Source organism: Rhinoraja longicauda, chromosome 10 (genome assembly GCF_053455715.1).
Source record: "Rhinoraja longicauda isolate Sanriku21f chromosome 10, sRhiLon1.1, whole genome shotgun sequence".
Classification (NCBI taxonomy): domain Eukaryota; kingdom Metazoa; phylum Chordata; class Chondrichthyes; order Rajiformes; family Arhynchobatidae; genus Rhinoraja; species Rhinoraja longicauda.
Genome location: NC_135962.1, coordinates 59,188,431 through 59,215,886, shown reverse-complemented (window position 1 = coordinate 59,215,886; position 27,456 = coordinate 59,188,431). Strand labels below are relative to the sequence as shown.

The following is a 27,456-nucleotide window of genomic DNA, read 5'->3' as shown; positions in this document are numbered from 1 at the left end:
ACATATGACAGTCCCGCCATTCTGGGAATTAACCTAGTAAACCTACGCTGCACGCCCTCAATAGCAAGAATATCCTTCCTCAAATTTGGAGACCAAAACTGCACACAGTACTCCAGATGTGGTCTCACTAGGGCCCTGTACAACTGCAGAAGGACCTCTTTGCTCCTATACTCAACTCCTCTTGTTATGAAGGCCAACATTCCATTGGCTTTCTTCACTGCCTGCTGTACCTGCATGCTTCCTTTCAGCACTAGGACACCCAGATCTCGTTGTACGTCCCCTGTTCCTAACTTGACACCATTCAGATAATACTCTGCCTTCCTATTCTTACCACCAAAGTGGATAACCACACTTATCCACATTAAACTGCATCTGCCATGTATCCGCCCACTCACACAACCTGTCCCAGTCACCCTGCAACCTCATAGCATCTTCCTCACAGTTCACACTACCACCCAGCTTTGTATCATCTGCAAATTTGCTAAACAATTTAGCAAATTTCTTTTTCATTGAAACGTACAGAACAGGGAAAGGCTCGTATAGAATGGATGTGGAGAGGATGTTTCCACCAGAGGAGTGCTCCGGTTTCCTCCCATGTCCCAAAGACAAGCAGGTTCGTAGGTTGATTGGCCACTGTAGGATGCGAACCTGGGATAACATACGGCTTGAGATTCCAGCATCTCTTGCGTCTCTGACCTGCACTATAACCATAACACAAAGTCCAGCTTTGATGCCAGGAATGAGGAGATAGGATGTTTCTACTGGTGGGAGAGTCGAGGACTAGATGTCATAGCCTCAAGAATTAAAGGACGTTCTTTTAGGAAGGAGATGAGAAGGAATTTCTTTAGTCAGAGGGTGGTGAATCTGTGGAATTCTTTACCACAGAAGGCTGTGGAGGCCAAGTTAGTGGATATTTTTAAGGCAGAGACAGATAGATTCTTGATTAGTATGGGTATCAGAGGTAATGGGGAGAAGGCAGGAGAATGGGAGAAATAGATCAGCCACGATTGAATGGCAGAGTAGATTTGATGGGCCGAATGGCCTAATTCTACTCCTATCCCTTATGACCTTATGGAAGGATAAAAACAAAGGCCGAGCATGGGATTAGTTGAAATGGATGATCGATCCATACAGACAGCACCCGTGGTCGGGATTGAACCCGGGTCTCCGGCGTTGCATTCGCTGTAAGGCAGCAACTCTACCGCTGCGCCACCGTGACCGCCCTAACGTTCTCCACACAGGGTGGCGAGTATATGGAATGAGCCAGAGGAGGCTGTTTAGTCAGGTTCAGTAACAACATTCAGAGGACATTTGGACAAGTATATCGGTACAATAAGATCAGAGGGATATGGATCAAGCGTGGGCAAATGAGACTGTCATTTAGATTTTTTTTAGATTTTTTTAGATTTAGAGATACAGCACAGAAACGGGCCCTTCGGCCCACCGGGTCCGCGCCGCCCAGCGATCCCCGCACACATCCCTAGCGTTTGAGGCTCATTGAGGAGGCGCTGTGAACTGTTTTGTATGTGCTGTTATGTTTGCGTGCTACTGTATGTTTCATTTTTTCCTTAGTACCTAATCAGATGTACAGCACTTTGGTCAACGTGGGTTGTTTTTAAATGTGCTATACAAATAAAATTGACTTGACTTGACACTAACACTATCCTACACCCACTAGGGACAATTTTTACATTTGCCCAGCCAATTAACCTACAAACCTGTACATTGGGAACATGTTTCCTGCCTCTAACGTGTCCAACCCCTTAATAATCTTATACGTTTCGATAAGATCCCCTCTCATCCTTCTAAATTCCAGGAGGTTATCAGGAGAGAAGGAACGGGTGATGTTTCGGGTCGAGACTAGTTACTCTAGTCTCGCATATTGTGTCCATCTTTGATGTAAACCGGCATCTATAGCTTGAGTCCGATGAAGGGTCTCGACCGGAAACATCACCCATTCCTTCTCTCCAGAGATGCTCCCTGTACTGCTGAGTTACTCCAGCATTTTGTGTCTATCTGCAGTTCCTTCCCACACCTGGATCGGTAGGGACAGTGGTGGAATTGGCAGGTAACGGCAGATTACAATTATGAGGACCTATGACCCTGGAGGTTGAAAGAGTTTTCAGGTGTGACTGATTAGAAAGGTCTTCAAATTTGACATGAAACCATTCATTGATAATAACCGTTGGTTCAATCGATGGTTCCGACATATAAACAATGGCTAAAGGACATTTACCTGTCACATCAACTTCAGCAAATTGAACCAAACTAGCACTTTCAAGCTGTAACAATATGGAACTGCGCATGCTGGTTTGTACTAAAGAAAGACACAAAGTGCTGGAGTAACTCAGCGGGTCAGGCATCATCCTTGGAGAACATGGATAACGTCTGAGGAAGGGTCCCAACCCGAAATGTCACCTATACACGTTCTCCAGATGCTGCCTGACCCGCTGAGTTACTCCAGCACTCTGTGGAACGTCACCTATCCATGTTCTCCACAGCTGCTGCCTGACCTGCTAAGTTACTCCAGCACTCTGTGAAACGTCACCTATCCACGTTCTCCACAGATGCTGCCTGACCCGCTGAGTTACTCCAGCACTCCATGTCTATTGCAAATGGGTTGCTTTCAGACGGCTGATGTTCACACCTGAGTTCATGGTGATGTCGCCTTCATTCTGGAACTGCCAGGGCACATTAGGCGGAGCCTCGTTCATTCCCAAGGCCGTGGGCACGTGCCACATGGTGCCGCCCACCGGCTGGGGCATGCTGTGCGGCGACACGAATTGCCAGTCGATGGCGCCGGCGTTCTGGTGATGCTGCTGGTGAGGTGGGGGCCGCCAGACGCTCGGTGCCTCCTGGGCGGCAGCCGGCAACCACGTCGGCAGCGCCTCTTCATCGGCGCCCTGGGAAGAGGGTGTCCAGGCCGGCGCGGACAGGTGCCACGCCAGGACGCTCCGCTCCTCGTCATCGCCCCGCCCGGCCTGCTGCCACGCCATGGCCGCCTCTTCCACCTCCCGGGGAGGATTCTCAGCGTCAACGTTTCCACCCCTCTCCTCTACTGACTCCCCTCTCGGCCCGCCGTGCAGCCACTCCTGGAGAAGGGCGGTTTGGTCCTTGCCAAGTGGTACCCACGCAGCAGGTCTGGCATTAGGCTCTTCATCGGTCTCCACACGCAAACTCTCCGAACATCTGTCTGCTGCATCATCATCCTCATCGATGGAGGGACCTGATGAATAAAAAATAATGAATGGTTTTATTTATATGTAGAGCCTAGAGTCAAAAGCGTTTAACTGTCTACGGACTTTAGAGATACAGCGTGGAAACAGGCCCTTTTAGCCCACCGAGTCCACGCCGACCAGCGATCAGTGTCCTGCACACTAAAGACAATTTACAATTTACAGAAGCCAATTAACCTACAAAACCGCACGTCTTTAGAGCGTGGCAGGAAACCCTCGTGATCACAGGAGAACATACAAACTCCGTACGGACAGCGCCTGAAATCATGATGGAACCCGGGTCTCTGAGGCTGTGAGGCAGCAACTCTACTGCTGTGCCACTGTGCGCCTTGTATATTTTTAATTACATAGAGAGTCAAGAGCTGAATGTGTTGAACTGTCATACTTACCGACAACAGCACAATGAAATGATGTTTTGTAGCAGCACAGCAAACGCGTTACCTCAAGACACACAAAGGGAGCTGTTCTTGTGCCGTACTATACTGTGTACTATGACGGTACCCTAACTTAGTGCTTCTTAAACTATTTCAGTCTCATTCACCCTTGAGTCTTTATCACAAACTTTCATTCACCCTCGATTAAATTTTCTTATGTTTTTTTTGGTAATTTTCGTCTTATTTTCCCTTGTGTATAATTTTATTGTACAGAGACGTGTAAAATTACAAAAGGACTGGACAAGTTAGATGCAGGAAAAATGTTCCCAATTGTTGGGGGAGTCCAGAACCAGGGGCCACAGTCTAAGAATAAAGGGGAGGCCATTTGAAACTGAGGTGAGAAAAACTTTTTCACCCAGAGTTGAGAATTTGTGAAATTCTCTGCCAGAGGGCAGTGGAGGCCAAATCACTGGATGAATTTAAAAGAGAGTTAGATAGAGCTCTAGGGGCTAGTGGAATCAAGGGATATGGGGAGAAGGCAGGCACGGGTTACTGATTGTGGAGGATCAGCCATGATCACAATGAATGGCGGTGCTGGCTCGAAGGGCCAGATGGCCTCCTCCTGCACCTATTTTCGATGTTTCTATGTTTCTATTAAGTCATTCACCCCTCTAGTTTCAATTTCCCAAAATAATTTCACTCACCCTTGGGTGAACCATTCACCAGTTTAAGAAGCACTGCCCTAACCATTCATCAGTTTAAGAAGCCTGATAACAGAGTGGAAGAAGTGTTCCTGAGTCTGGTGGTGCACTTTAGTTGAGTTTAGAGATACAGCGCGGAAACAGGCCCTTTCGGCCCACGCCGACCAGCGATCCCCGCACATTGACACTATCCTACACACACTAGGGACAATTTTTACATTTACCAAGCCAATTAACCTACAAGCCTGTACGTCTTTGGAGTGTGGGAGGAGACCGAAGATCTCGGAGAAAACCCACGCGGGTCACGGGGAGAACGTACAAACTCCGTACAGACGGCGCCCATAATCGGGATGGAACCCGGGGCTCCGGCGCTGCATTCGCTGTAAGGCAGCAACTCTACCGCTGCGCCACACCACAGCTTTCAATTGCCATAATAATCTAATTGCCAGTCACGGTATGGTGGCTGCAGTATGGTGCAACTCAGCGGGTTAGACAGCATCCCTGGGGAAGGGAAGATAGCTAGAAGAGAGATGGGGCGGGACAAAGCGTGGAGGCTAATAGGTGGACACAGGTGAGGGAGATTTCTGATAGGCAGATGGCTTGACAAAGGCCAGAGATGAAAAGACTTTTTCGTTAATTCCTGCAATATTTGATGCAGAAGATAGACACAAAATGCTGGAGTAACTCAGCGGGTCAGGCAGCATCTCTGGAGAGAAGGAATGGGTGACGTTTCGGGTCGAGACCCTTCTTCAGACTGAGTGCAGGGGAGAGGGAGACACAGAGAAAAGGAAGGGGAAAGTGTGTGAAAATGAGACATCAGAAGAGATGCAGGTCAAGGAAAATGGAGAATAGATTATTGTTAGCTAGGAGAAGGTGACAACAAAGCAAATAGGATAAAATGTATTCGGGACAGTCAGACAGGTTGGAAAACTGGAAAGGGGAGAGAGGGAAGCAAGGGCTACTTGAAGTTAGAGAAGTCAATGTTCATACCGCTGGGGTGTAAGCTGCCCAAGCAGAATATGAGGTGCTGTTCCTCTAATTTGCGCTGGGACTCACTCTGACAATAGAGGTGGTCCAGGACTGGGGTTGCCAACTGTCCCGTATTAGCCGGGACATCCCGTATTTTGGGCTAAATTGGTTTGTCCCGTACGGGACCGCCCTTGTCCCGTATTAGGCCCGGACGCTGTAGGCCCGGAGACATGGGCGCCGCCTAAAGGAAATTGCGTAGCTACCCGCCTCCCAGCCCGGGCGGCCGCCAATGGTGGAGCGGGAGCACGTGGCCGCTGGCTGGGTGAGGTCACGAGGAGCGCTGACGTCACCTTGCCCCTTATTTGGGAGTGAGATAGTTGGCAGCCCTATCCAGAACAGAAAGGTCGGTGCGGGAATGGGAGGGAGAGTTAAAGTGTTGAGCAACCCAGAGATTGACATAGGGTGCAAGTTGAATCAAGAGCTAAAATTGGCATGTCGCAAATGTAATGCTATGGTGGTTATGGGAGATTTCAACATGCAGGTAGACTGGGAAAATCAGGTTGGTAATGGACCCCAGGAAAGAGAGTTTGTGGAGTGCCTCCGAGATGGATTCTTAGAACAGCTTGTACTGCAGCCTACCAGGGAGAAGGCAATTCTAGATTTAGTGTTGTGTAATAAACCTGATCTGATAAGGGGACTCAAGGTAAAGAGCCATTAGGAGGCAGTGTAAAAAAATAACTGCAGATGCTGGTACAAATCGAAGGTATTTATTCACAAAATGCTGGAGTAACTCAGCAGGTCAGGCAGCATCTCAGGAGAGAAGGAATGGGTGACGTTTCGGGTCGAGACCCTTCTTCAGATATCACTACAAATTGAGAGGGAGAAGGGAAAATCGGAAGTGTCAGTATTACAGTATAGCAAAGGGGATTACAGAGGCATGAGGCAGGAGCTGGCCAGAATTGACTGGAAGGAGGCCCTAGCAGGGAAGACGGTGGAACAGCAATGGCAGGTATTCCTGGGAATAATGCAGAAGTTGCAGGATCAATTTATCCCAAAGAGGAGGAAAGATTCTAAGGGGAGTAAGAGGCACCCGTGGCTGACAAGGGAAGTCAAGGACAGCATAAAAATAAAAGAGAAGTATATCATAGCAAAGAAGAGTGGGAAGCCAGAGGATTGGGACTCTTTTAAAGAGCAACAGAAGATGACTAAAAAGGCAATACGGGGAGAAAAGATGAGGTACGAGGGTAAGCTAGCCAATAATATAAAGGAGGATAGTAAAAGTTTTTTTAGGTATGTGAAGAAAAAAAATAGTCAAGGCAAATGTGGGTCCCTTGAAGTCAGAAGCAGGGGAATTTATTATGGGGAACAAGGAAATGGCAGACGAGTTGAACTGGTACTTTGGATCTGTCTTCACTAAGGAAAATACAAACAATCTTCCAGATGTTCTAGTGGCCAGAGATCCTAGGGTGACGGAGGAACTGAAGGAGATTCACATTAGGCAGGAAATGGTGTTGGGTAGACTGATGGGACTGAAGGCTGATAAATCCCCAGGGCATGATAGTCTGCATCCCAAGGTACTTAAGGAGGTGGCTCTAGAAATTGTGGACGCATTGGTGATCATTTTCCAATGTTCTATAGATTCAGGATCAGTTCCTGTGGATTGGAGGGTAGTTAATGTTGTCCCACTTTTTAAGAACGGAGAGAGAGAGAAAACGGGAAATTATAGACCAGTTAGTCTGACATCAGTGGTGGGGAAGATGCTGGAGTCAATTATAAAAGACGAAATTGCGGAGCATTTGGATAGTAGTAACAGGATTGTTCCGAGTCAGCATGGATTTACGAAGGGGAAATCATGCTTGACTAATCTTCTGGAATTTTTTGAGGATGTAACTAGGAAAATTGACTGGGGAGAGCCGGTGGATGTGGTGTACCTCGACTTTCAGAAAGCCACATAGGAGATTAGTGGGCAAAATTAGAGCACATGGATAGAAATGTACTGACATGGATAGAAAGTTGGTTGACAGACAGAAAGCAAAGAATGGGGATAAATGGCAGGCAGTGACGAGTGGGGTACCGCAAGGCTCGGTGCTGGGACCGCAGCTATTTACAATATACATTAATGACTTGGATGTAGGGATTAAAAGTACCATTAGCAAATTTGCAGATGATACAAAGCTGAGTGGTAGTGTGAGCTGTGAGGAAGATGCTATGAGGTTGCAGGGTGACTTGGACAGGTCGTGTGAGTGGGCGGATGCATGGCAGATGCTGTTTAATGTGGATAGGTGTGAGGTTATCCACTTTGGTGGTAAGAATAAGAAGGCAGATTATTATCCGAATGGTGTCAAGTTATGGAAAGGGGACGTACAACGGGATCTGGGTGTCCTAGAGCATCAGTCACTGAAAGGAAGCATGCAGGTACAGCAGGCAGTGAAGAAAGCCAATGGAATGTTGGCCTTCATAACAAGAGGAGTTGAGTATGGGAGCAAAGAGGTCCTTCTGCAGTTGTACAGGGCCCTAGTGAGACCGCACCTGGAGTACTGTGTGCAGTTTTGGTCTCCAAATTTGAGGAAGGATATTCTTGCTATTGAGGGCGTGCAGCCTAGGTTTACTAGGTTAATTCCCGGAATGGCGGGACTGTCATGTGTTGAAAGACTGGAGCGGCTCAGCTTGTATACACTGGAATTTAGAAGGATGAGAGGGGATCTTATCGAACCATATAAGATTATTAAGGGGTTGGACACGTTAGAGGCAGGAAACATGTTCCCAATGTTGGGGGAGTCCAGAACCAGGGGCCACAGTTTAAGAATAAGGGGTAGGCCATTTAGAACTGAGATGAGGAAAACCCTTTTCAGTCAGAGTTGTAAATCTGTGGAATTCTCTGCCTCAGAAGGCAGTGGAGGCCAATTCTCTGAATGCATTCATGAGAGAGCTAGATAGAGCTCTTAAGGATAGGGGGTATGGGGAGAAGGCAGGAACGGGGTACTGATTGAGAATGATCAGCCATGGTCACATTGAATGGTGGTGCCGGCTCGAAGGGCCGAATGGCCTACTCCTGCACCTATTGTCTATTATCTATCAGGTAGGTTGAGGCGGACTGAGCAGAGGTGTTCAGCGATGCAATCTTTTCATGTCCTCAGGGCATAAGTACCTTAGTACCTTACACAAAGTTGACTGTTGCAATGTAGGAAATGCAGCAGCCTGTTTTCACACTAGGTTTCACAAACAGCAAAGTAAATATCCAGCTTTACATGATAGTTACTGAATACACAGTGGTCGGGACAATGTGGAAAACAGCTCAATAGTTCAATAGTTTAGTTTACTTTAGTGATACAGCGTGGAAACAGGCCCTTTGACCCACGGAGTCTGCACCGACCAGCATTTCCCACACATTAACACAAGCCTACACACACAAGGGACAATTTACATTTGTGCCAAATGTGTATAAACCCTTACCAATTAACCTACAAACCAGTACGCCTTTGGAGCGTGGGAGGAAGCCGAAGATCTCGGAGAAAACCCACGCAGGTCACAGGGATAGCGTACAAACTCCGTAAACAGACGGCGCCCGTAGCCGGGATAGAACCCGGGTCTCCGGCGCTGCATTCGCTGTAAGGCAGCAACTTGATCGCTGCGCCACCGTGCTGCCACTTATTCAAAGTGGGCTTTTAATCCAAACTAGGGGGCCCTCGGGATCTGTCAAGCACACAGCAATCCCCCAGCATGGCAGCGAAAAATCCAGCACTTTGGAGTTTAAAACCAAAGGTTTTAAACTGTGAGGCACAAATCTAGGAATACACTGCTTGCAAACCTCCAGTGGTTTATGGAAATTTATCAGGTCTCATCAGATTTGGGAGTAAATTCAGGAAGTAGAATTAGGGGCTAGTGGAATCAAGGGATATGGGGAAAAGGCGGGCATGGGCTACTGATTGTGGATGATCAGCCATGATCACAATGAATGGCGATGCTGGCTCAAAGGGCCAAATGGCCTCCTCCTGCACCTATTTTTTATGTATGTTCCCAGAGAGGGTAGTGGAGGGAGGGAGAAGGGGGCAGGTCGTGATTCGGGGATGGGGGGGGGGGGAGAGAGTTGTGGATACAAGGGGCAGGATCGTGGGATAGGGAGGTGGGGGGAAGAGAACGGTTGTGAATCAGTGTAGCAGGGAGAGAGGGACGTGAAGGGCTGGGAGGGGGGAGAGTATGTGTGTCTGTGTGGGGGGGTGGAGATTCAAAGGGGGGTAGATAGGGTGGTAGATGATGAAGAGAGAGTCATGGACCAAAGGGGAGGCGAGAGGGGGAACAGGGAGGTGGTGACGGTGGGGGGGTAAAGTCATTGATCTGAGGGGGGGTGGGATTATGGATTCAAAGGGGGGGGAGAGTGAAGGGATGAGGGCATAGACCTGAGGAGGGGGGTTGAAAGTGTGGTCGGGGAAGGCGGCATGCAAGAGAGAGGATCATGGACCTGGGGGGGGGAGACTGTGTGTGTGTGAAGGGGGAAGACTGTGTGTGTGTGTGTGTGGGGGGGGGGGTGGGAGACTGTGTGTGTGTGGGGGGGGGGAGACTGTGTGTGTGAAGGGGGAAGACTGTGTGTGGGGGGGGTGGGAGACTGTGTGTGTGTGTGTGTGTGGGGGGGGGTGGGAGACTGTGTGTGGGGTGGGGGGGGAGACTGTGTGTGTGTGGGGTGAGGGGGGGAGACTGTGTGTGTGTGTGAGGGGGTAGACTGTGTGTGTGTGAGGTGGGGGGGAGAGACTGTGTGTGTGTGTGTGTGGGGTGGGGGGGAGAGACTGTGTGTGGGGGGGAGAGACTGTGTGTGTGTGGGGTGGGGGGGAGAGACTGTGTGTGTGTGTGGGGTGGAGACTGTGTGTGTGTGGGGGGGTAGACTGTGTGTGTGTGTGTGTGGGGTGAGGGGGGGGGACTGTGTGTGTGGGGGGAGACTGTATGTGTGTGTGTGGGGTGTGGGGGGGAGACTGTGTGTGTGTGTGTGGGGGGGGGAGAGACTGTGTGTGTGTGGGGTGGAGACTGTGTGTGTGTGTGAGGGGGTAGACTGTGTGTGTGTATGTGGGGTGGGGGGGAGAGACTGTGTGTGTGTGGGGTGGGAGAGACTGTGTGTGTGTGTGTGGGGGGGGGTAGACTGTGTGTGTGTGTGGGGGTGGGGGGTGGACTGTGTGTGTGTGGGGGGGGGTAGACTGTGTGTGTGTGTGGGGGTGGGGGGTGGACTGTGTGTGTGTGTGGGGTGGGGGGGAGAGACTGTGTGTGTGTGGGGTGGGAGAGACTGTGTGTGTGTGGGGTGGGGGGTAGACTGTGTGTGTGGGGGGGGGGGTAGACTGTGTGTGTGTGTGTGGGGGGGGTAGACTGTGTGTGTGTGTGGGGGTGGGGGGTGGACTGTGTGTGTGTGTGGGGGGGGGTAGACTGTGTGTGTGTGTGTGTGTGTGTGGGAGACTGTGTGTGTGTGGGGGGGGGTAGACTGTGTGTGTGTGTGTGTGTGTGGGAGACTGTGTGTGTGTGGGGGGGGGGTAGACTGTGTGTGTGTGTGTGGGGGGGGGTAGACTGTGTGTGTGTGTGTGTGGGAGACTGTGTGTGTGTGTGGGGGGGGGGTAGACTGTGTGTGTGTGTGTGTGTGTGTGGGAGACTGTGTGTGTGTGGGGGGGGGGTAGACTGTGTGTGTGTGTGTGGGAGACTGTGTGTGTGTGGGGGGGGGGGTAGACTGTGTGTGTGTGTGTGTGTGTGTGTGTGTGGGCGGGTGCGGGAGGCCGCGTTGCCGGGGGTAACGGGCCCGGAGCCCTCAGGCCTCTCCCTCCCCCCCCCCTGTGTGTGTGTGTGTGTGTGTGTGTGTGTGTGTGTGTGTGCCCCCCCCCTGTGTGTGTGTGTGTGCCCCCCCCCTGTGTGTGTGTGTGTGTGTGTGTGTGTGTGTGCCCCCCCCCCTGTGTGTGTGTGTGTGTGTGTGTGTGTGTGTGTGCCCCCCCCCCTGTGTGTGTGTGTGTGTGTGTGCCCCCCCCCTGTGTGTGTGTGTGTGTGTGTGTGTGTGTGTGTGTGCCCCCCCCCCCTGTGTGTGTGTGTGTGTGTGTGTGTGTGTGTGTGTGTGTGCCCCCCCCCTGTGTGTGTGTGTGTGTGTGTGTGTGTGTGTGTGTGTGCCCCCCCCCCCCCCTGTGTGTGTGTGTGTGTGTGTGTGTGTGTGTGTGTGTGTGTGCCCCCCCCCCCCCCTGTGTGTGTGTGTGTGTGTGTGTGTGTGTGTGTGTGTGTGTGTGTGTGCCCCCCCCCCCCCCCACTCTGTCCCCGGGGGCCGGGGCCGGGGCCGCACCTGTGATCCAGCGGAGGAGCTGTGCGAGCGGCGCCAACACGTAGCACAGCAGCGCGCCCACCATCACCGCCGCCTCGCGCCGCCTCACACCCGCTCACACGTGCCCGCGCCCCGCGCCCCGCGCCCCGCCCCGCCGCGCGCTCCCGAGACCAGGCACGTGCCCAAACAACAACGTGCACGCGCTGCGCGCCCCTGAGACCAGGCACGCGCACAAACAACAACGTGCACGCGCCGCGCGCCCCTGAGACCAGCCGCGCGCACAAACAACAACGTGCCCGCGCCGCGCGCCCCTGAGACCAGGCACGCATAAACAACAACGTGCCCGCGCCGCGCGCCCCTGAGACCAGGCACGCGCACAAACAACAACGTGCACGCGCCGCGCGCCCCTGAGACCAGCCGCGCATAAACAACAACGTGCCCGCGCCGCGCGCCCCTGAGACCAGGCACGCGCACAAACAACAACGTGCCCGCGCCGCGCGCCCCTGAGACCAGCCGCGCGCACAAACAACAACGTGCCCGTGCCGCGCGCTTCCGGAACATCCCGCGCGCCCCCGAGACCATCCGCGCGCACAAACAACAACGTGCACGCGCCGCACCGCACGGCCCCTGAGACCAGGCGCGTGCACAAACAACAACGTGGACGCGCCCGTGCCGCGCGCTCCCGGGACCAGCCACGCGCACAAACAACAACATGCCCACGCGCTCCCTGGACCAGGCGCGTGCACAAACAACAACGTGCCACGCCGCGCACTCCCGGGACCGTCACTGTGCCCACGCCGCGCGCTCCCTGGGACAGTCCATCGTGCACGAGAAGCAACGTGCACGAACAGCGCACCCCCGGGGACAGTCCAACGTGCCCATGCCACGCGCTCCTGGGCCCAGCCACGCGCACAAACAACAACGTGCACGCGCCCGCTCGCTCCCTGAACCATCCGCGTGCCCGAGCAGCAACATGTACGTGCCGCACGCTCCCTGGACTGTCACTGTGCCCGCGCCGTGTGCGCCCGGGGACAGTCAATCGTGCCCAAGCAGCAATGTGCACGAGTAGCGCTGTACAGGCGCGCGCTCCTGTGGACAGTCCATCGTGCACGAACAGCAACGTGCACGAACAGCGCGCCCCCGCGACCGTCACTGTGCACGATCCGCGCGCTCCCGGGGACAGCCCTTCGTGCATGAGTGTAGGAGCAAGGAGGTCCTATCTGAATGGTGCAGGGAAGAACTACAGATACTGGTTTAAATCGGAAGATACTGTCGACACACAATACTGGAGGAACAGGCAGCATCTCTGGAGAGAAGGAATGGGTGACGTTTCGGGTCGAGACCCTTCTCCATTCTGAAGAAACTGCCACCATTCCTTCTTTCCGGAGCTGCTGCTTGACCCGCTGAGTTACTCCAGCCAGCATTTTGTGTTTACCTCCGATCTGAATGGTGTCAGATAAGGAAAAGTGGAGGTGCAGCTAGACCTGGGTGTGTTTGTACACCAGTCACTGAAAGTAAGCATGCAAGTACAGCAGGCAGTGAGGAAAGCCAATGGCATTTTGGCCTTCATTGCGATAGGATTTGAGTTTAAGAGCAAGGAGGCCCTACTGTAGTTGTACAAAGGGCCAACTTTCTAACACCCAAATACGGGACAAGGTGACGTCACGCCCCGCTCCCCACGTGACCTCACCCAGCCAGCGGCCACGTGCTCCCGCTCCACCAATGGCGGCCACCAAGGCTGGGAGGCGGGTTGTTACGCAACCTCTGTTAGGCGAACACACTCTGCCCTGCTCCCCAAACACACTCCGTTAGCCTACACTGTCCAGGCCTACAGCGCCCCCCCGGGCCTACAATGTCCGGGCCTACAGCGCCCCCCCAGGCCTACAGTGTCCGGGCCCCCCGGGCCTACAGTGTCTGGGCCTACAGCACCACTCGGGCCTAATACGGGACAAGGGCGTTCCCGTACGGGACAAACAAATTTAGCCCAATATATGGGATGTCCCGGCTAATACGGGACAGTTGGCAACCCTAGTATTACAGGGCCCTGGCAAGACCGCACCTGGAATATTGTTTGCGGTTTTGGTCTCCTAATTTGAGGAATGACATTATTGCTATTGAGGGAGTGCAGCGTTGGTTCATCAGGTTAATTCCCGGGTTGGTGAGATTGATATAGAAACATAGAAACATAGAAAATAGGTGCAGGAGGAGGCCATTTGGCCCTTCGAGCCAGCACTGCCATTCATTGTGATTATGGCTGATCATCCACAATCAGTAACCCGTGCCTGCCTTCTCCCCATATCCCTTGATTCCACTAGCCCCTAGAGCTCTATCTAACTCTTTTAAATTCATCCAGTGAATCGGCCTCCACTGCCTTCTGTGGCAGAGAATTCCACAAATTCACAACTCTCTGGATGAAAAAGTTTCTTCTCACCTCAGTTTTAAATGGCCTCCCCTTTATTCTTAGACTGTGTGGCCCCTGGTTCTGATGAAAGAATGGATCGACAGGGCTTTAATTCACTAGAGTTTAGAAGGATGAGAGGGGATCTTAAAGAAACATATAAAATTCTTAAGGGATTGGACAGGCTAGATACAGGAATAATGTTCCTGATGTTGGGGTAGTCCAGAACCAGGGTTAACAGTTTAAGGATAAGGAGTAGACCATTTAGGACTGAGATGAGGAAAAATGTTTTCACCCAGAGAGTTGTGAATCTGTGGAATTCTCTGCCACAGAAGACAGTGGAGGCCAATTCACTGGATGTATTCAAGAGAGAGTTAGATTTAACTCTTAGGGTCAAAGGAATCAAGGGAGATGGAGAGAAAGCAGGAACTGGGTACTGATTTAGGACGATCATATTGAAACGGCGGTGCTGGCTCATAGGGCCGAATGGCCTTCTCCTCCACCTATTTTCTATTTCTATGAGCCGTGCGCTCACCAGTGACCACTCCTCCACCCTCCTCCTCGCTCTTCCCAAACTCTACCCGCGTGGCCACACTGGAAGAACCTTCTAAGGCTTAGTGATCTTCACCAATAATGCAATGTCCCCATCCGCTTTTCCACCCCTCCAGGCCACGATTAAATCCTCTACACCCTTGGATGTTGAGTTCACCTCTACTCCCTGGAATGCAGAGTTGCCCTTCTAACAGCCAAGTCTCAGTGATTGTTGTGCCATGTTCCCAGGTACTGATAAATTACCTTATCAACATCAATATGAGGCCAAAGTCCAATATCAACAGTAACATGAGACCAAAGACTGCGGAACAATCTCCAGAGAACTCGGAGCAAAGCATGCTGCAACCATGGGTACAAGAGGTTTAAATCATAACCATAATCATAATCACACTTTATTAGCCAAGTATGTTTTGCAACATACGAGGAATTTGTTTTGCCATACAGCCATACCAATGAAAAGCACCAGGACACACAAAGTACATTTTAACGTTAACATCCACCACATTGATTCCTCACACTGATGGAAGGCGAATCTCTACCGCTGCGCCACCGTGATCGCCCTGAATCACAGAGGAGAACACGCAAACTCCACACAGACAGGTCAGGATAGAACTGGGGTCTTTGGGGCTGTTCAGGTTGAGTTCAGTTTATTGTCACGTGTACCCAGTTACAGTGAAAAGCTTTATAGACAATAGACCAGCGGTATGAACATTGACTTCTCCAACTTTAGATAGTTCCTCTGTCCCTCTCTTCCCCTCCCCCTCCCCTTCCCAGATCTCCCTCTATCTTCCTGTCTCCACCTATATCCTTCCTTTGTCCCGCCCCCCCTGATATCAGTCTGAAGAAGGGTCTCGACCCGAAACGTCGCCCATTCCTTCTCTCCTGAGATGCTGCCTGACCCGCTGAGTTACTCCAGCATTTTGTGAATAAATACTTTCGATTTGTACCGGCATCTGCAGTTATTTTCGTACGTAGACAATAGGTGCAGGAGTCGGCCATTCGGCCCTTCGAGCCAGCACCACCATTCAATGTGATCATGGCTGATCATTCTCAATTTTTTTGTGTGCTTTATTTGTGTGCTAACCATCCAGCGGAAAGTCTGAAGTCTGAAGAAGGGTCTCGACCTTTTTTCAAGGGATGCTGCCTGACCCGCTGAGTCATTCCAGCTGTTTGTGTCTATCTTCAGCCTAATGACAATACAGATGATCCTCGACTTACGATGCTTCGACTTATGAAATGTCAACTTGTGCAAAAGCGATACACATTCAGTAGAAACAGTGTTTTGAATTTTGATCTTTTCCCGGGTACAGTACAGTACTGTACTCAATAAATGACATGAGATATTCCACACTTTATTATAAAATAGGCTTTGTGTTAGATGATTTTGCCCAACTGTAGGCTAATGTAAATGTTCTGAGCACATTTAAGTTAGGCTAGGCTATGATGTTGGGTAGGTTAGGTGGCTATGATGTTGGGTAGGTTAGGTGGCTATGATGTTGGGTAGGTTAGGTGGCTATGATGTTGGGTAGGTTAGGTGGCTATGATGTTGGGTAGGTTAGGTGGCTATGATGTTGGGTAGGTTAGGTGGCTATGATGTTGGGTAGGTTAGGTGGCTATGATGTTGGGTAGGTTAGGTGGCTATGATGTTGGGTAGGTTAGGTGGCTATGATGTTGGGTAGCTTAGGTGGCTATGATGTTCGGTGGGTCAGGTGTATTAAAAGCATTTTCGACTTACGATATTTTCGATTTATGATGGGTTTATCGGAACATAACCCCATCGTAAGTCGAGGAGCGTCTGTATATGATGAAGCCAACACATGGCTGTGAGGCAGTGCCCCTACCAGCTGTGCCACCGTGCCATCTACTACACCAATGGATTTGCCAAAGTTCTGAGAAGTTCCTTCGGTTGCACGAAACTGTATTGTATTTCAACAGTCTATTTAGTTTATTGGTTTCATTTAAATTATTCACTGGTAGGGGTGCCTCTTTTTCCGTGTAGTGTTCAGTACAGAGGCTGTGACTCATTGCTTTTCCCTGGGTCCTCATGTTCTTCCCATTCAACAAAGCCCCCATGGAGTATTGATAAGACTGAATTATTCATTCCGCAAAGATAATGGTTACACAAGGCATCTTATTGCCTTCTTCGTTAATTAGTTTCAGTAAGTACTAAGTTGGACATGGCGCAGAAGAGATTCACCAGGATATTCATAAGTTCATAAGTTATAGAAGTAGAATTGGGCCATTCGGCCCATCGAGCTCACTCCGCCATTCAATCATGGCTGATCACTGCCTCCTAATCCCATTTTCCTGCCTTCTCCCCATAACCCTTGACACCAGTCCTCATCAAGAATTTGTCTATCTCTGCCGTAAAAATGTCCACTGACTTGGCCTCCACAGCCCCTCTGTAGCAATGAGTTCCTCAGATTAACTACCCTCTGACTTAAGGAGTTCCACCTCTCCTCCTTTCTAAAAGAGCGTCCTTTAATTCTGAGGTTAAGACCTCTGGTCCTGGACTCTCCCACCAGTGGAAACATCCTCTCCACACCCACTCTATCTTTGCCTTTCATTATTCTGTATGTTTCAAAGAGGTCCCCCATTAACTTTCTAAACTCCAGTGAGTCGAGGCCCAGTGCTGACAAACGCTCATCATATGCTAACCCACTCATTCCCGTAATTATTCTTGTAAACCTCCTCTGGACCCTCTCCAGAGACAGCACATCTTTCAGGACAGTGAGAAGAAAAAGTGCAAAAACAAGATACCAGTGCAAAAATATGTAGATAGAAAACAAGTCCTCGTTGGTGCAAGAGGTGTTCTGTTGCTGAGGTAGGATTAGGATTGTAGAAACAAGCTATAAACTAGGGTACTGTCATAAGTTCATGAAGAATCGTAGAATTATGCCATTCGGCCCATCAAGTCTACTCCGCCATTCAATCATGGCTGATCTATCTCTCCCTCCTAACCCCATTCTCCTGCCTTCTCCCCATAACATCTGACGCCCGTGCTAATCAAGAATCTATCTATCTCTGCTGCCTTAAAAATATCCACTGACTTGGCCTCCACAGCCTTCTGTGGCAAAGAATTCCACAGATTTACCACCCGCTGACTAAAGAAATTTCTCCTCATCTCCTTCCTAAAAGAACATCCTTTAATTCTGAGGCTGTTACCTCTAGTCCTAGACTCTCCCACTAGTGGAAATATCCTCTCCACATCCATTCTATCCAGGCCTTTCACTATTCTGTACGTTTCAATGATGTCCCCCCCTCATTCTTTTAAACTCCAGCGAGTACAGGCCCAGTGCCGACAAACGCTCCAATTCACCTCCATCCCATTGCGGACATTGGACTCTGTTTCTGGAACTGATGCACCACAATGCTGAGAACTATACACCGATCAGCCAAAACATTATGACCACTGACAGGCGAAGTGAATCACATTGATTGTCTTGTTACAATGGCACCTGTCAAGGGGTGAGATATATTAGGCAGCAAGTGAACAGTCAGTTCTTGAAGTTGACGTGTTGGATGCAGGAGAAATGGGCAGGAGTAAAGACCTGAGCGACTTTGACAGGGGCTAAATTGTTATGGGCCAGCATCTCTGAAACGGCAAGGCTTGTAGGGTGCTCCCAGTCAGCAATGGTGAGTACCTACCGACAGTGGTCCGAGGAGGGACAAACCACAAACCGGCGACAGACAGGGTGTTGGGCGCCCAAGGCTCATCGATGCGCGAGGGCAACGAAGGCTATCCTGTCTGGTCCGAACCGACAGAAGGTCGACTGTGGCACAAATCACAGAAAATTTTAATGGTGGTCACGGGGGGAATGTGTCACAATACACAGTGCATCGCACCCTGCTGCGTATGGGGCTGCACACGGAGGACCAACAGCATATTGGGCAGGTGGGCGTAATGTTTTGGCTCGTCAGGTCATAATGTTTTGGTTGATCGGTGTACATCTTCCATTTCTTCCACTCTGTATCTTCCCCATTGCTCTACCTATTGTACTTGAATTTGCCTTGATAGTAATTATGTGTAGTATTATTGATCTGCTTCGATAGCATGCAAAATAAAACTTTTCACTGTACCTCGACACACATGAAAATAATAAACCTAAATCTAAGTAGAGAGTGTGGAGTGATAACTAATAGAGGGCAAAACTTGCAGCAAGACAGAAAGAATAAGGTAGACACAAAATGCTGGAGTAACTCAGCGGGTCAGGCAGCATCTCGGGAGAGAAGGAATGGGTGGTGTTTTGGGTCGAGACTCTTCTTCAGACTGAAGATCTATTTGAGGTATTTTTCAATGAGCTATTTACTAGCACAGTGGGAATAAAAGGTTCTCTCTGATGTCTACATTTCATGAATAAAGTATTTAAACCTTGTTTTGAGCACAGCCTCTGAGCAAATTCCCTATATTAAAATTATAATTGGCCCACAATGTCTGTACAGAACATAATACATTCTTCTGCGCATGTGATCCGTATCCCGACATTCCCAGCATATCCATGCGCCTATCCAAAAGCCACTATTGCATCTGTCTCCACTATGGTTGCCAACTTCCTCACTCCCAAATAAGGGACAAAAGGTGACGTCACCGCCCCGTGCCCCACGTGACCTCACCCAGCCAGCGGCCACCTGCTCCCGCTCCACCAATGGCGGCCGCCCGGGCCGGGAGGCAGGTTGCTACGCAACCTCCGTTGGGAGGCGCCCGGGCCTCCGGACTTACACTGCCTGGGCCTACACCGTCCGGGCCTACAGCGGCCTCCAGGCCTACAGTGTCCGGGCTACAGCGCCCCCCCAGGCCTAACATGGGACAAGGGCGGCCCTGTACGGGACAAACCAATTTGGCCCAAAATACGGGATGTCCCGGCTAATACGGGACAATTGGCAACCCTAGTTTCCACCACCACCTCTGGCAACGCGTCCTAGGCACCCACCACCCTTGGGGACAAAGAATTTGTCCCCTCCATCTTCTTTAAATGTAGCCCTTCTCACATGGCGGTGGACACCGTGGGTACACTTAGCCAGGCCGATCCCGCAACGCAACCATGACAATGGGCATACATGTTCAGGTCAAGAACCCTGAACTTACAACTATATTTTAATATATATATACACAAATACTTTTACTCAGAAAAACAAAAACAAACATACAGAGTAGTAACACGATCAAAGGCTGCCTATATTAGCAGTTTACAAACAAACAATTCTCAAATTTAAATTCGGCCAACTTTGTCAGTAATACACTCGGCCTCCCGCGGAGACCAGCGTTCACGAGTCCCCGTGGACACCGCGTGTGCGTGTTCCCTCTCCAGGGACACGTAGGCCCGGAACAGGCGACCCCGGTGCGTCCGTCGACTACCCGCTGCCTGGACCCGCAAACGGCCATCTTGGCCAGGCCCAGGAGCAGACCGACAGGGAGACCCTCCCCCCTCTATACAGGGTGCCCAAATATCAGGAGCGTGGGGTTAAAATGGAGCCAAAACTTGAGGAGCCGCCCCTTCAGATACTCGAACACGGGCGACAACCTCTCACGCCACACGTAGACGTGGAACACGGTCTCTTCCTCGCCGCAGAAGTGACAAGCGGCCGGCGAGTCCGTGAACTGGCTCAAGTCCCTGCTGCAGGCCGCGGCTCTGTGCAACACTCTCCACCCCAGCTCCCCGATATAAAGGGGACTTTCAAATGGTGCCAGACTGGTGACTCTGAAAACAAATGTAGGCCCCTTACAGTCAGAGACAGATGAATTTATAATGGGAAACAAAGAAATGGCAGAACAGTTAAACAAGTACTTTGGTTCTGTCTTCACTAAGGAAGACACAAACAATCTACCAGAAATACTAGGGGACCGAGGATCTAGTGGGAGGGAGGAACTGAAGGGAATCCACTTTGTCAGAAAATGGCGTTAGGTAAACTGTTGGGACTGAAGGCAGATAAATCCCCAGGGCCTGAGGGTCTGCATCCCAGAGTACTCAAGGAGATAACTCAAGAAATCGTGGATGATCATTTTCCAATGTTCCAAAAAACTTTTTTCACTCAGAGAGTTGTGAAGCTGTGGAATTCTCTGCCGCAGAAGGCAGTGGAGGCCAATTCTCTGGATGCTTTCAAGAGAGAGTTAGATAGGGCTCTTAATCGAGCCAGCACCGCCATTCACTGTGATCATGGCTGATCATCCACAATCAGTACCCTGTTCCTGCCTTCTCCCCATATCCCTTGACTCCACTATTTCCGAAGGGCGGCACGGTGGGGCAGCGGTAGAGTTGCTGCCTTACAGTGAATGCAGCGCCGGAGACTCAGGTTCGATCCCGACTACGGGCGCCGTCTGTACGGAGTTTGTACGTTCTCCCCGTGACCAGCGTGGGTTTTCTCCGAGATCTTCGGTTTCCTCCCACACTCCAAAGACGTGCGGGTATGTAGGTTAATTGGCTGGGTAAATGTAAAAATTGTCCCTAGTGGGTGTAGGATGGTGTGAATGTGCGGGGATCTCTGGTCGGCGCGGACCCGATGGGCCGAAGGGCCTGTTTCCGCGCTGTATCTCTAAATCTAAATCTAAAAAAATCTTTAAAAAAAATCTTTAAGAGTATGTAACTCAAACGGAGAACGTGCAAACTCCACGTCCGAGGTCAGAGCGGAGCCGGGGGTCTTTGGCGCTGTGAGGCCGGGGGTCTTTGGCGCTGTGAGGCCGGGGGTCCAACATTGCTGCCACCCGTTGACCTACATGTTTCTAGGGAAACAAGTGATACTCCTGAAACCATCACCGGTGTCACTGTGACATCAGTGGTTGTGATGTCGGTAAAAGATACTTTGGGATTTCTCATCACCCAGTTCGTCATCCTCAGAGAGCGAGACAGGCCGAGTGGTGAATGGACACGAGATCATCGCTAGCCATGGCGAGCAGGGTAAGGTGCAGCAGTGGCTGGCTTGCACAATGCTCCAGGATTGTCCTGGAGTCTGCAAGACCAGCGATGAATCTATTGGGCGGCCACGGTGGCGCTGGCGGTAGAGTTGCCGCCTCACAGCTCCGGAGACCCGGGTTCGATCCTGACTACGGATGCCATCTGCGCGGAGTTTACACGTTTTCCCTGCGACCGCGTGGGTTTGCTCCGGGTGCTCCGGTTTCCTCCCACACTCCAAAGACGTGCAGGTTTGTAGGTTAATTGGCTTCGGTAAAAAAATTGTAATTTGTCCCAGGGTGTCGCAGCGGTAGAGTTGCTGCCTTACAGCGAATGCAGCGCCGGAGACCCGGCTTCCATCCCGACTACGGGCGCCGTCTGTACGGAGTTTGTACATTCTCCCCGTGACCTGCGTGGGTTTTCTCCGAGATCTCCGGTTTCCTCCCACACTCCAAAGACGTGCAGGTTTGTAGGTTAATTGTCTAGGTAAATGTAAAAAAAATTGTCTCCAGTGTGTGTAGGATAGTGTTAGTGTGTGGAGATCGCTGGTCGGCGTGGACCCGTTGGGCCGAAGGGCCTGTTTCCGCGCTGTATCTCTAAAAACTAAAAACTAGTGTGTAGGATAGTGCTAGTGTACGGGGTGATCGCCGGTCGGCATGAACTCGGTGGGCCGAAGGGCCTGTTTTTGCGCTGTACCTCTAAAGTAAAGTAAACTGAAATGTAGGCCCGAGCAACCACAGAGATACAAGGAACTGCAGATGCTGCAATCTTGAACAAAAAGGGCAAAGTGCTGGAGGAACTCAGCTGGTCAGGCAGCATCTGTGGAGGGAATTGACACGTGACATTTTGGGTCGGGCCATTTCTTCCTTTTGAATCATTAGAATTCTCAATTCAAGATTAATTTAACTCCATCACTAAATAGGGTCCCGACCCAAAACATTGCTTGTCCATTCCCTCCACAGACGCTGCCTGACCCGCTGTACCTCCAGGATTCTGTTTTTTTGCAGCCAATGATGCTAGCAAGACATTTAAAAGACAAGTGGACAGGTTCAGGGATAGGACAGGTTTAGAGGGATGTGGACCAAATGTGGGCAGGTGGGACTAGTGAAGATGGGGCATCTGTTTCCTTCACACTAGTTCTATGTTATCCCACTTTCTCATCCACTCCCTACACACGTAGTGCGGTCACGGTGGCGCGGCGGTAGAGTTGCTGCCTTACAGCCTTACAGGACCCGGGTTCCATCCCGACTACGGGCGCCATCTGTACGGAGTTTGTACGTTCTTCCCGTGACCTGCGTGGGTTTTCTCCGAGATCTTCGGTTTCCTCCCACACTCCAAAGACGTGCAGGTTTGTAGGTTAATTGGCTTGGCAAATGTAAAAATTGTCCCTAGTTGGGTGTAGGATGGTGTTAATGTGCGGGGATCGCTGGTCGGCGCGGACCCGGTGGGCCGAAGGGCCTGTTTCCGTGCTGTATCTCTAAACTAAACTAAACTAAACTAAACTAAACTAAACTAAACTAAACTAGGGGCAATTTACAGAGGCCAAGTAATGGGTTGTGCCAAACACTATGACTCTCTGACTCAATGCAGAGGCCAATTAACCTATAATCCCACACATCTGGAGATGCTGCCTGACCCACTTTTTCCGCACAGAGTGGTGGTGCGTATACGGAACGAGCTGCCAGAGGACGTAGTTGTGGGAGGTACTCTAACAAGATTTAAAAGGCAGTTGGACAGGTACCTGGATAGGACAGGTTTAGAGGGATATGGGCCAAGTGCGGGCAAATGGAACTGGTGTAGATGGGCCATCTTGGTCAGCACGGACAAATGCAGAATATAGAACATAGGCCAGTACAGCACAGGAACAGGCCATTCAGCCCACAATGTTTGTGCTGACCCCATGGTGCCAAGTTAATGGGTTGTGCCAAAGATTCTGTGACCGTGCTGGATGACTCTCTGACTCAACACTGAACGTTTTTTTAGCCTTGACTCATCGAGTCCGTGCCGACAAGTGATCACCCCACACACCAACACTCTCTCCTACACACACTAGGGACAATTATGACTTTTACCAAAGCCAATTGGCCTACAAACGTGTACGTCTATGGACTTTTTCAGTCAGAGAGTTGTGAATCTGTGGAATTCTCTGCCTCAGAAGGCAGTGGAGGCCAATTCTCTGAATGAATTCAAGAGAGAGCTAGATAGAGCTCTTAAGGATAGCGGAGTCAGGGGGTATGGGGAGAAGGCAGGAACGGGGTACTGATTGAGAATGATCAGCCATGATCACATTGAATGGTGGTGCTGGCTCGAAGGGCCGAATGGCCTCCTCCTGCATCTATTGTCTATTGTCTATTGTCTATTGAGTGTGGGAGGAAACCGGAGCACCCGGAGAAAACCCACGCAGGTCACGGGGGAGGAGGTACAAACTGCGCACAGACCAGCGCCCGTGGTCAGGATCGAACCCGGGTCTCTGGGGTTGGTGCGGCAGGTGGGTGAGTTCATCCGCCGTGGGCGTGAAGCACAGGATAGGGGTTGCAGGAGGTTGCAGAGTGCTGGGTATCAGCTGACTGTGAAACACGGAGTGTCGGTTACCTGTCACTGTTACACACCTCAGTCCCAGTGCGGGCTTTACCCTGAGGCTCAGACACTGTGGGCTGCCTGAGCTGCAAAGCGGGCGAAGTATTTCAGCTGATTAACCGAGGAGAGGGAGTGACTCGTTTTGCAAGCATGGACCAGCTGCACTGTGCGTCCAGCCAGCCTGCCAGTAACCGGTGACCCAGTGTAAAGGTTTGCCATCGGCAGCCTCGTGCTAAACTCTGACTCGCGTGGGGGGGCGGGAGAGTGGTGCTTGCAGTCGGGGTTCTTTGTTGCTTATTGAGTTAAAGACATTCTAGCCTTAGAGGGGGTACAGAGAAGTTTCACCAGATTGATCCCTGGGATGGCAGGACTTTCATATGAAGAAAGACTGGATAGACTAGGCTTATACTCGCTGGAATTTAGAAGACTGAGGGGGGATCTTATAGAAACATATAAAATTCTTAAGGGGTTGGAGAGGCTAGATGCGGGAAGATTGTTCCCGATGTTGGGGGAGTCCAGAACCAGGGGTCACAGCTTAAGGATAAGGGGGAAGTCTTTTAGGACCGAGATGAGAAGACATTTCTTCACACAGAGAGTGGTGAGTCTGTGGAATTCTCTGCCACAGAAGGTAGTTGAGGCCAGTTCATTGGCTATATTTAAGAGGGAGTTAGATGTGGCCCTTGTGGCTAAAGGGATCAGGGGGTATGGAGAGAAGGCAGGTACAGGTTAAAGAGCTGGATGTTCAGCCATGATCACATTGAATGGCGGTGCAGGCTCGAAGGGCCGAATGGCCTACTCCTGCACCTATTTTCTATATTTCTATGTTTCTATGTTTCTATGTTCTTCCACCCGTTTCCTTGCTGTTGAGGGCAGTGCAGCGTAGGCTCATAGAAACATAGAATCATAGAAAATAGGTGCAGGAGGAGGCCATTCGGCCTTTCGAGCCAGCACCGCCATTCAATGTGTATGTTCTATATGTTCAAAACTTTATCAGTCAGAGAGTTGTAAATCTGTGGAATTCTCTGCATCAGAAGGCAGTGGAGGCCAATTCTCTGAATGCATTCAAGAGAGAGCTAGATAGAGCTCTTAAGGATAGCGGGGTCAGGGGGTATGGGGAGAAGGCAGGAACGGGGTACTGATTGAGAATGATCAGCCATGATCACATTGAATGCCGGTGCTGGCTCGAAGGGCCGAATGGCCTCCTCCTGTACCTATTGTCTATTGAAGAGTTTGTTGTTTGATCAAACCCATACACAGGAGTAACAACTCATAGTTTTATTGTAACACAATGTGAGACAGCGCAAGGCAGCTTACATAGTCTAGGTAGGGATAACAATCCGGACTGGATCACATGTGGAATGTGCAGCATGCGTAATAAGTGAGGTGATCTCATCTGGTTATCTACAGAGTTCCAACGTGGTCATTGCGGAAAGCTTCGAGTCCCTCTGCGATGATCCCATGGACAGGATCTTGGAGAGGACCAGCGAAGACGAATATGATACTGATGTGGAGATTGACGGTGAGAACGTGCTTACTTTACCTTTACCATCCGTGCAGGATAGTCATTCAGTGAGGAAGCAGGCCCTTCGGCCCAACTTACCCATGCCGACCAACATGTCCCGGCTGCACTAGTCCCACCTGCCCGCGTTTGGCCCATGTCCCTCTCATCATCGGCGGTCACTGGAAGCGAGTGTGACTGTCCTCTCCATAGGGTCGGACGCCTGTGCGTGACTTTGTTTAACGTGGGGAGACTGGTGCACAGACAGCCACCACACGGTCCTTGACAGATCTGGGTCAGGATCCAGTGGCATGGAGTCCAAGACGACTGGGGACCCTTTTCTGCTGCAGCCTTCATCCATCCGCCTTCCCAGCCGTTGTGACGCTCCACTAAAGTCAGCCGTCATCCTCCGCTTGTTCCACCGTTGAGGTCTTGGTTGGATTGCTCTTTGTCAGAGACCTCTCCCTCGACCTTACCGCCATGGGTGACCCTACCAGGAGTGTAGCTCCAGACGGCATCGCTCTCGGGATCTCAGGGCCACACAAGCTTCTCCACCACGACACGGTGAAAATCCACGGAGAAGCCATATCCCTCTAAACCTGTCCTATCCATGTTCCCGTCCAACTGTCTCGTACAAGTTATGGTGTCACCTGCCTTAACCTCCCAGTCATGGAGTCACACAGCGGGAAAATAAGTCCCCCACATTCCAACGACGTGCGGGTTTGTAGGTTAATTGGCCCTCTGTGAATTGCTGCTTGTGTGCAGGACATAGAACCAGTGTGAACGGGTGATCGATCATTGGCCCTGACTCGGTGGGCCGAGGGGCCTGTTTCTGCGCTGTATCTCCGATGTCTAATGTCCAAAGTTTTGTCCAACCTCTCCCTGTAGCTGAAACCCTCTAATCCGGGCAGCAAACTGCTAAACCACTTTTACACCCCCTTCCAAAGCCACCCCATCCTTACCTGTATTGGGACCAGATCATGGTCTGGTTTGGCTCAGCCACCAAGCACGACATCCGGAGGCTGCAAGGCATTGTTCGCACAGCTGAGAAGGTTGTTGGCTGCAACCTTCCCCCCATCGGCGAACTGTACACTGCAAGGGCCAGGAGGCCAGCGGGCAAGATCATCTCTGGGGGAGTCCAGAACCAGGGGCCACGGTTTAAGAATAAGGGGTCGGCCATTTAGAACGGAGATGAGGAAAAACTTTTTCAGTCAGAGAGTTGTGAATCTGTGGAATTCTCTGCCTCAGAAGGCAGTGGAGGCCGATTCTCTGAATGCATTCAAGAGAGAGCTAGATAGAGCTCTTAAGAATAGCGGAGTCAGGGGTTATGGGGAGAAGGCAGGAACGGGGTACTGATTGGGAATGATCAGCCATGACCACATTGAATGGCGGTGCTGGCTCGAAGGGCCGAATGGCCTCCTCCAGCACCTATTGTTTATTGTCTATTGTCTATTGTCTATTGTCTATTAAACCAGCATCTGCTGTTCCTCCCCTGCAAAAACCTGTCCATATTTCTTGCTATTGTGACTTTCGATTAATAATCAACATTTTCTTTTCAATCTCCCGTCTTTAAAACAAAGTGAAGCCCTCGGGAGAGAGCCGGAGCGAAGAGCAGATATACCACAAGGCTTGTGAGGAGGTGGGGGTCAACCCCATGTCTTACTTCCTCCGGCACTACAAAGATTCTCGACTCAACCTCAACTACCGCTGCATGTCGGCCAAAGCCCTGAAGGCCCTCTCCATCTCCCTCGTGGTGAGTTGGAAACATAGAAACATAGACAATAGGTGCAGGAGGAGGCCATTCGGCCCTCCGAGCCAGCACCGCCATTCAATAAACAACAGACAATAGAAAATAGGTTCAGGAGGAAGCCATTCGGCCCTCCGAGCCAGCACCGCCATTCATTGTGTAAGAAAATAACTGCAGATGCTGGCACAAATCGAAGGTATTTATTTCACAAAATGCTGGAGTAACTCAGCAGGTCAAGCAGCA

The 27,456-nt window shown here is 50.9% G+C and overlaps 2 protein-coding genes across 2 annotated transcripts in view; one reads left to right on the top strand and one right to left on the bottom strand.

Moving 5' to 3' along the window:
- The window catches only part of LOC144597705 (protein angel homolog 1-like), a 40,562-nt gene extending 28,904 nt beyond the window's left edge, over window positions 1-11,658 (bottom strand). The window contains exons 1-2 of the mRNA XM_078407236.1: window positions 11,576-11,658; window positions 2,648-3,226 (exon numbers count right to left, since the gene is read on the bottom strand). Of these exons, the coding sequence (XP_078263362.1) occupies window positions 2,648-3,226; window positions 11,576-11,639 (643 nt within the window). The 5' untranslated portion in view covers window positions 11,640-11,658. The remainder of the gene's footprint in view (window positions 1-2,647; window positions 3,227-11,575) is intronic.
- Window positions 11,659-21,385: 9,727 nt separating this feature from the next.
- Window positions 21,386-27,456, top strand: part of LOC144597533 (uncharacterized) — a 48,868-nt gene continuing 42,797 nt past the window's right edge. Inside the window, exons 1-3 of the mRNA XM_078407012.1 lie at window positions 21,386-21,397; window positions 25,376-25,487; window positions 27,047-27,219. Of these exons, the coding sequence (XP_078263138.1) occupies window positions 21,386-21,397; window positions 25,376-25,487; window positions 27,047-27,219 (297 nt within the window). The remainder of the gene's footprint in view (window positions 21,398-25,375; window positions 25,488-27,046; window positions 27,220-27,456) is intronic.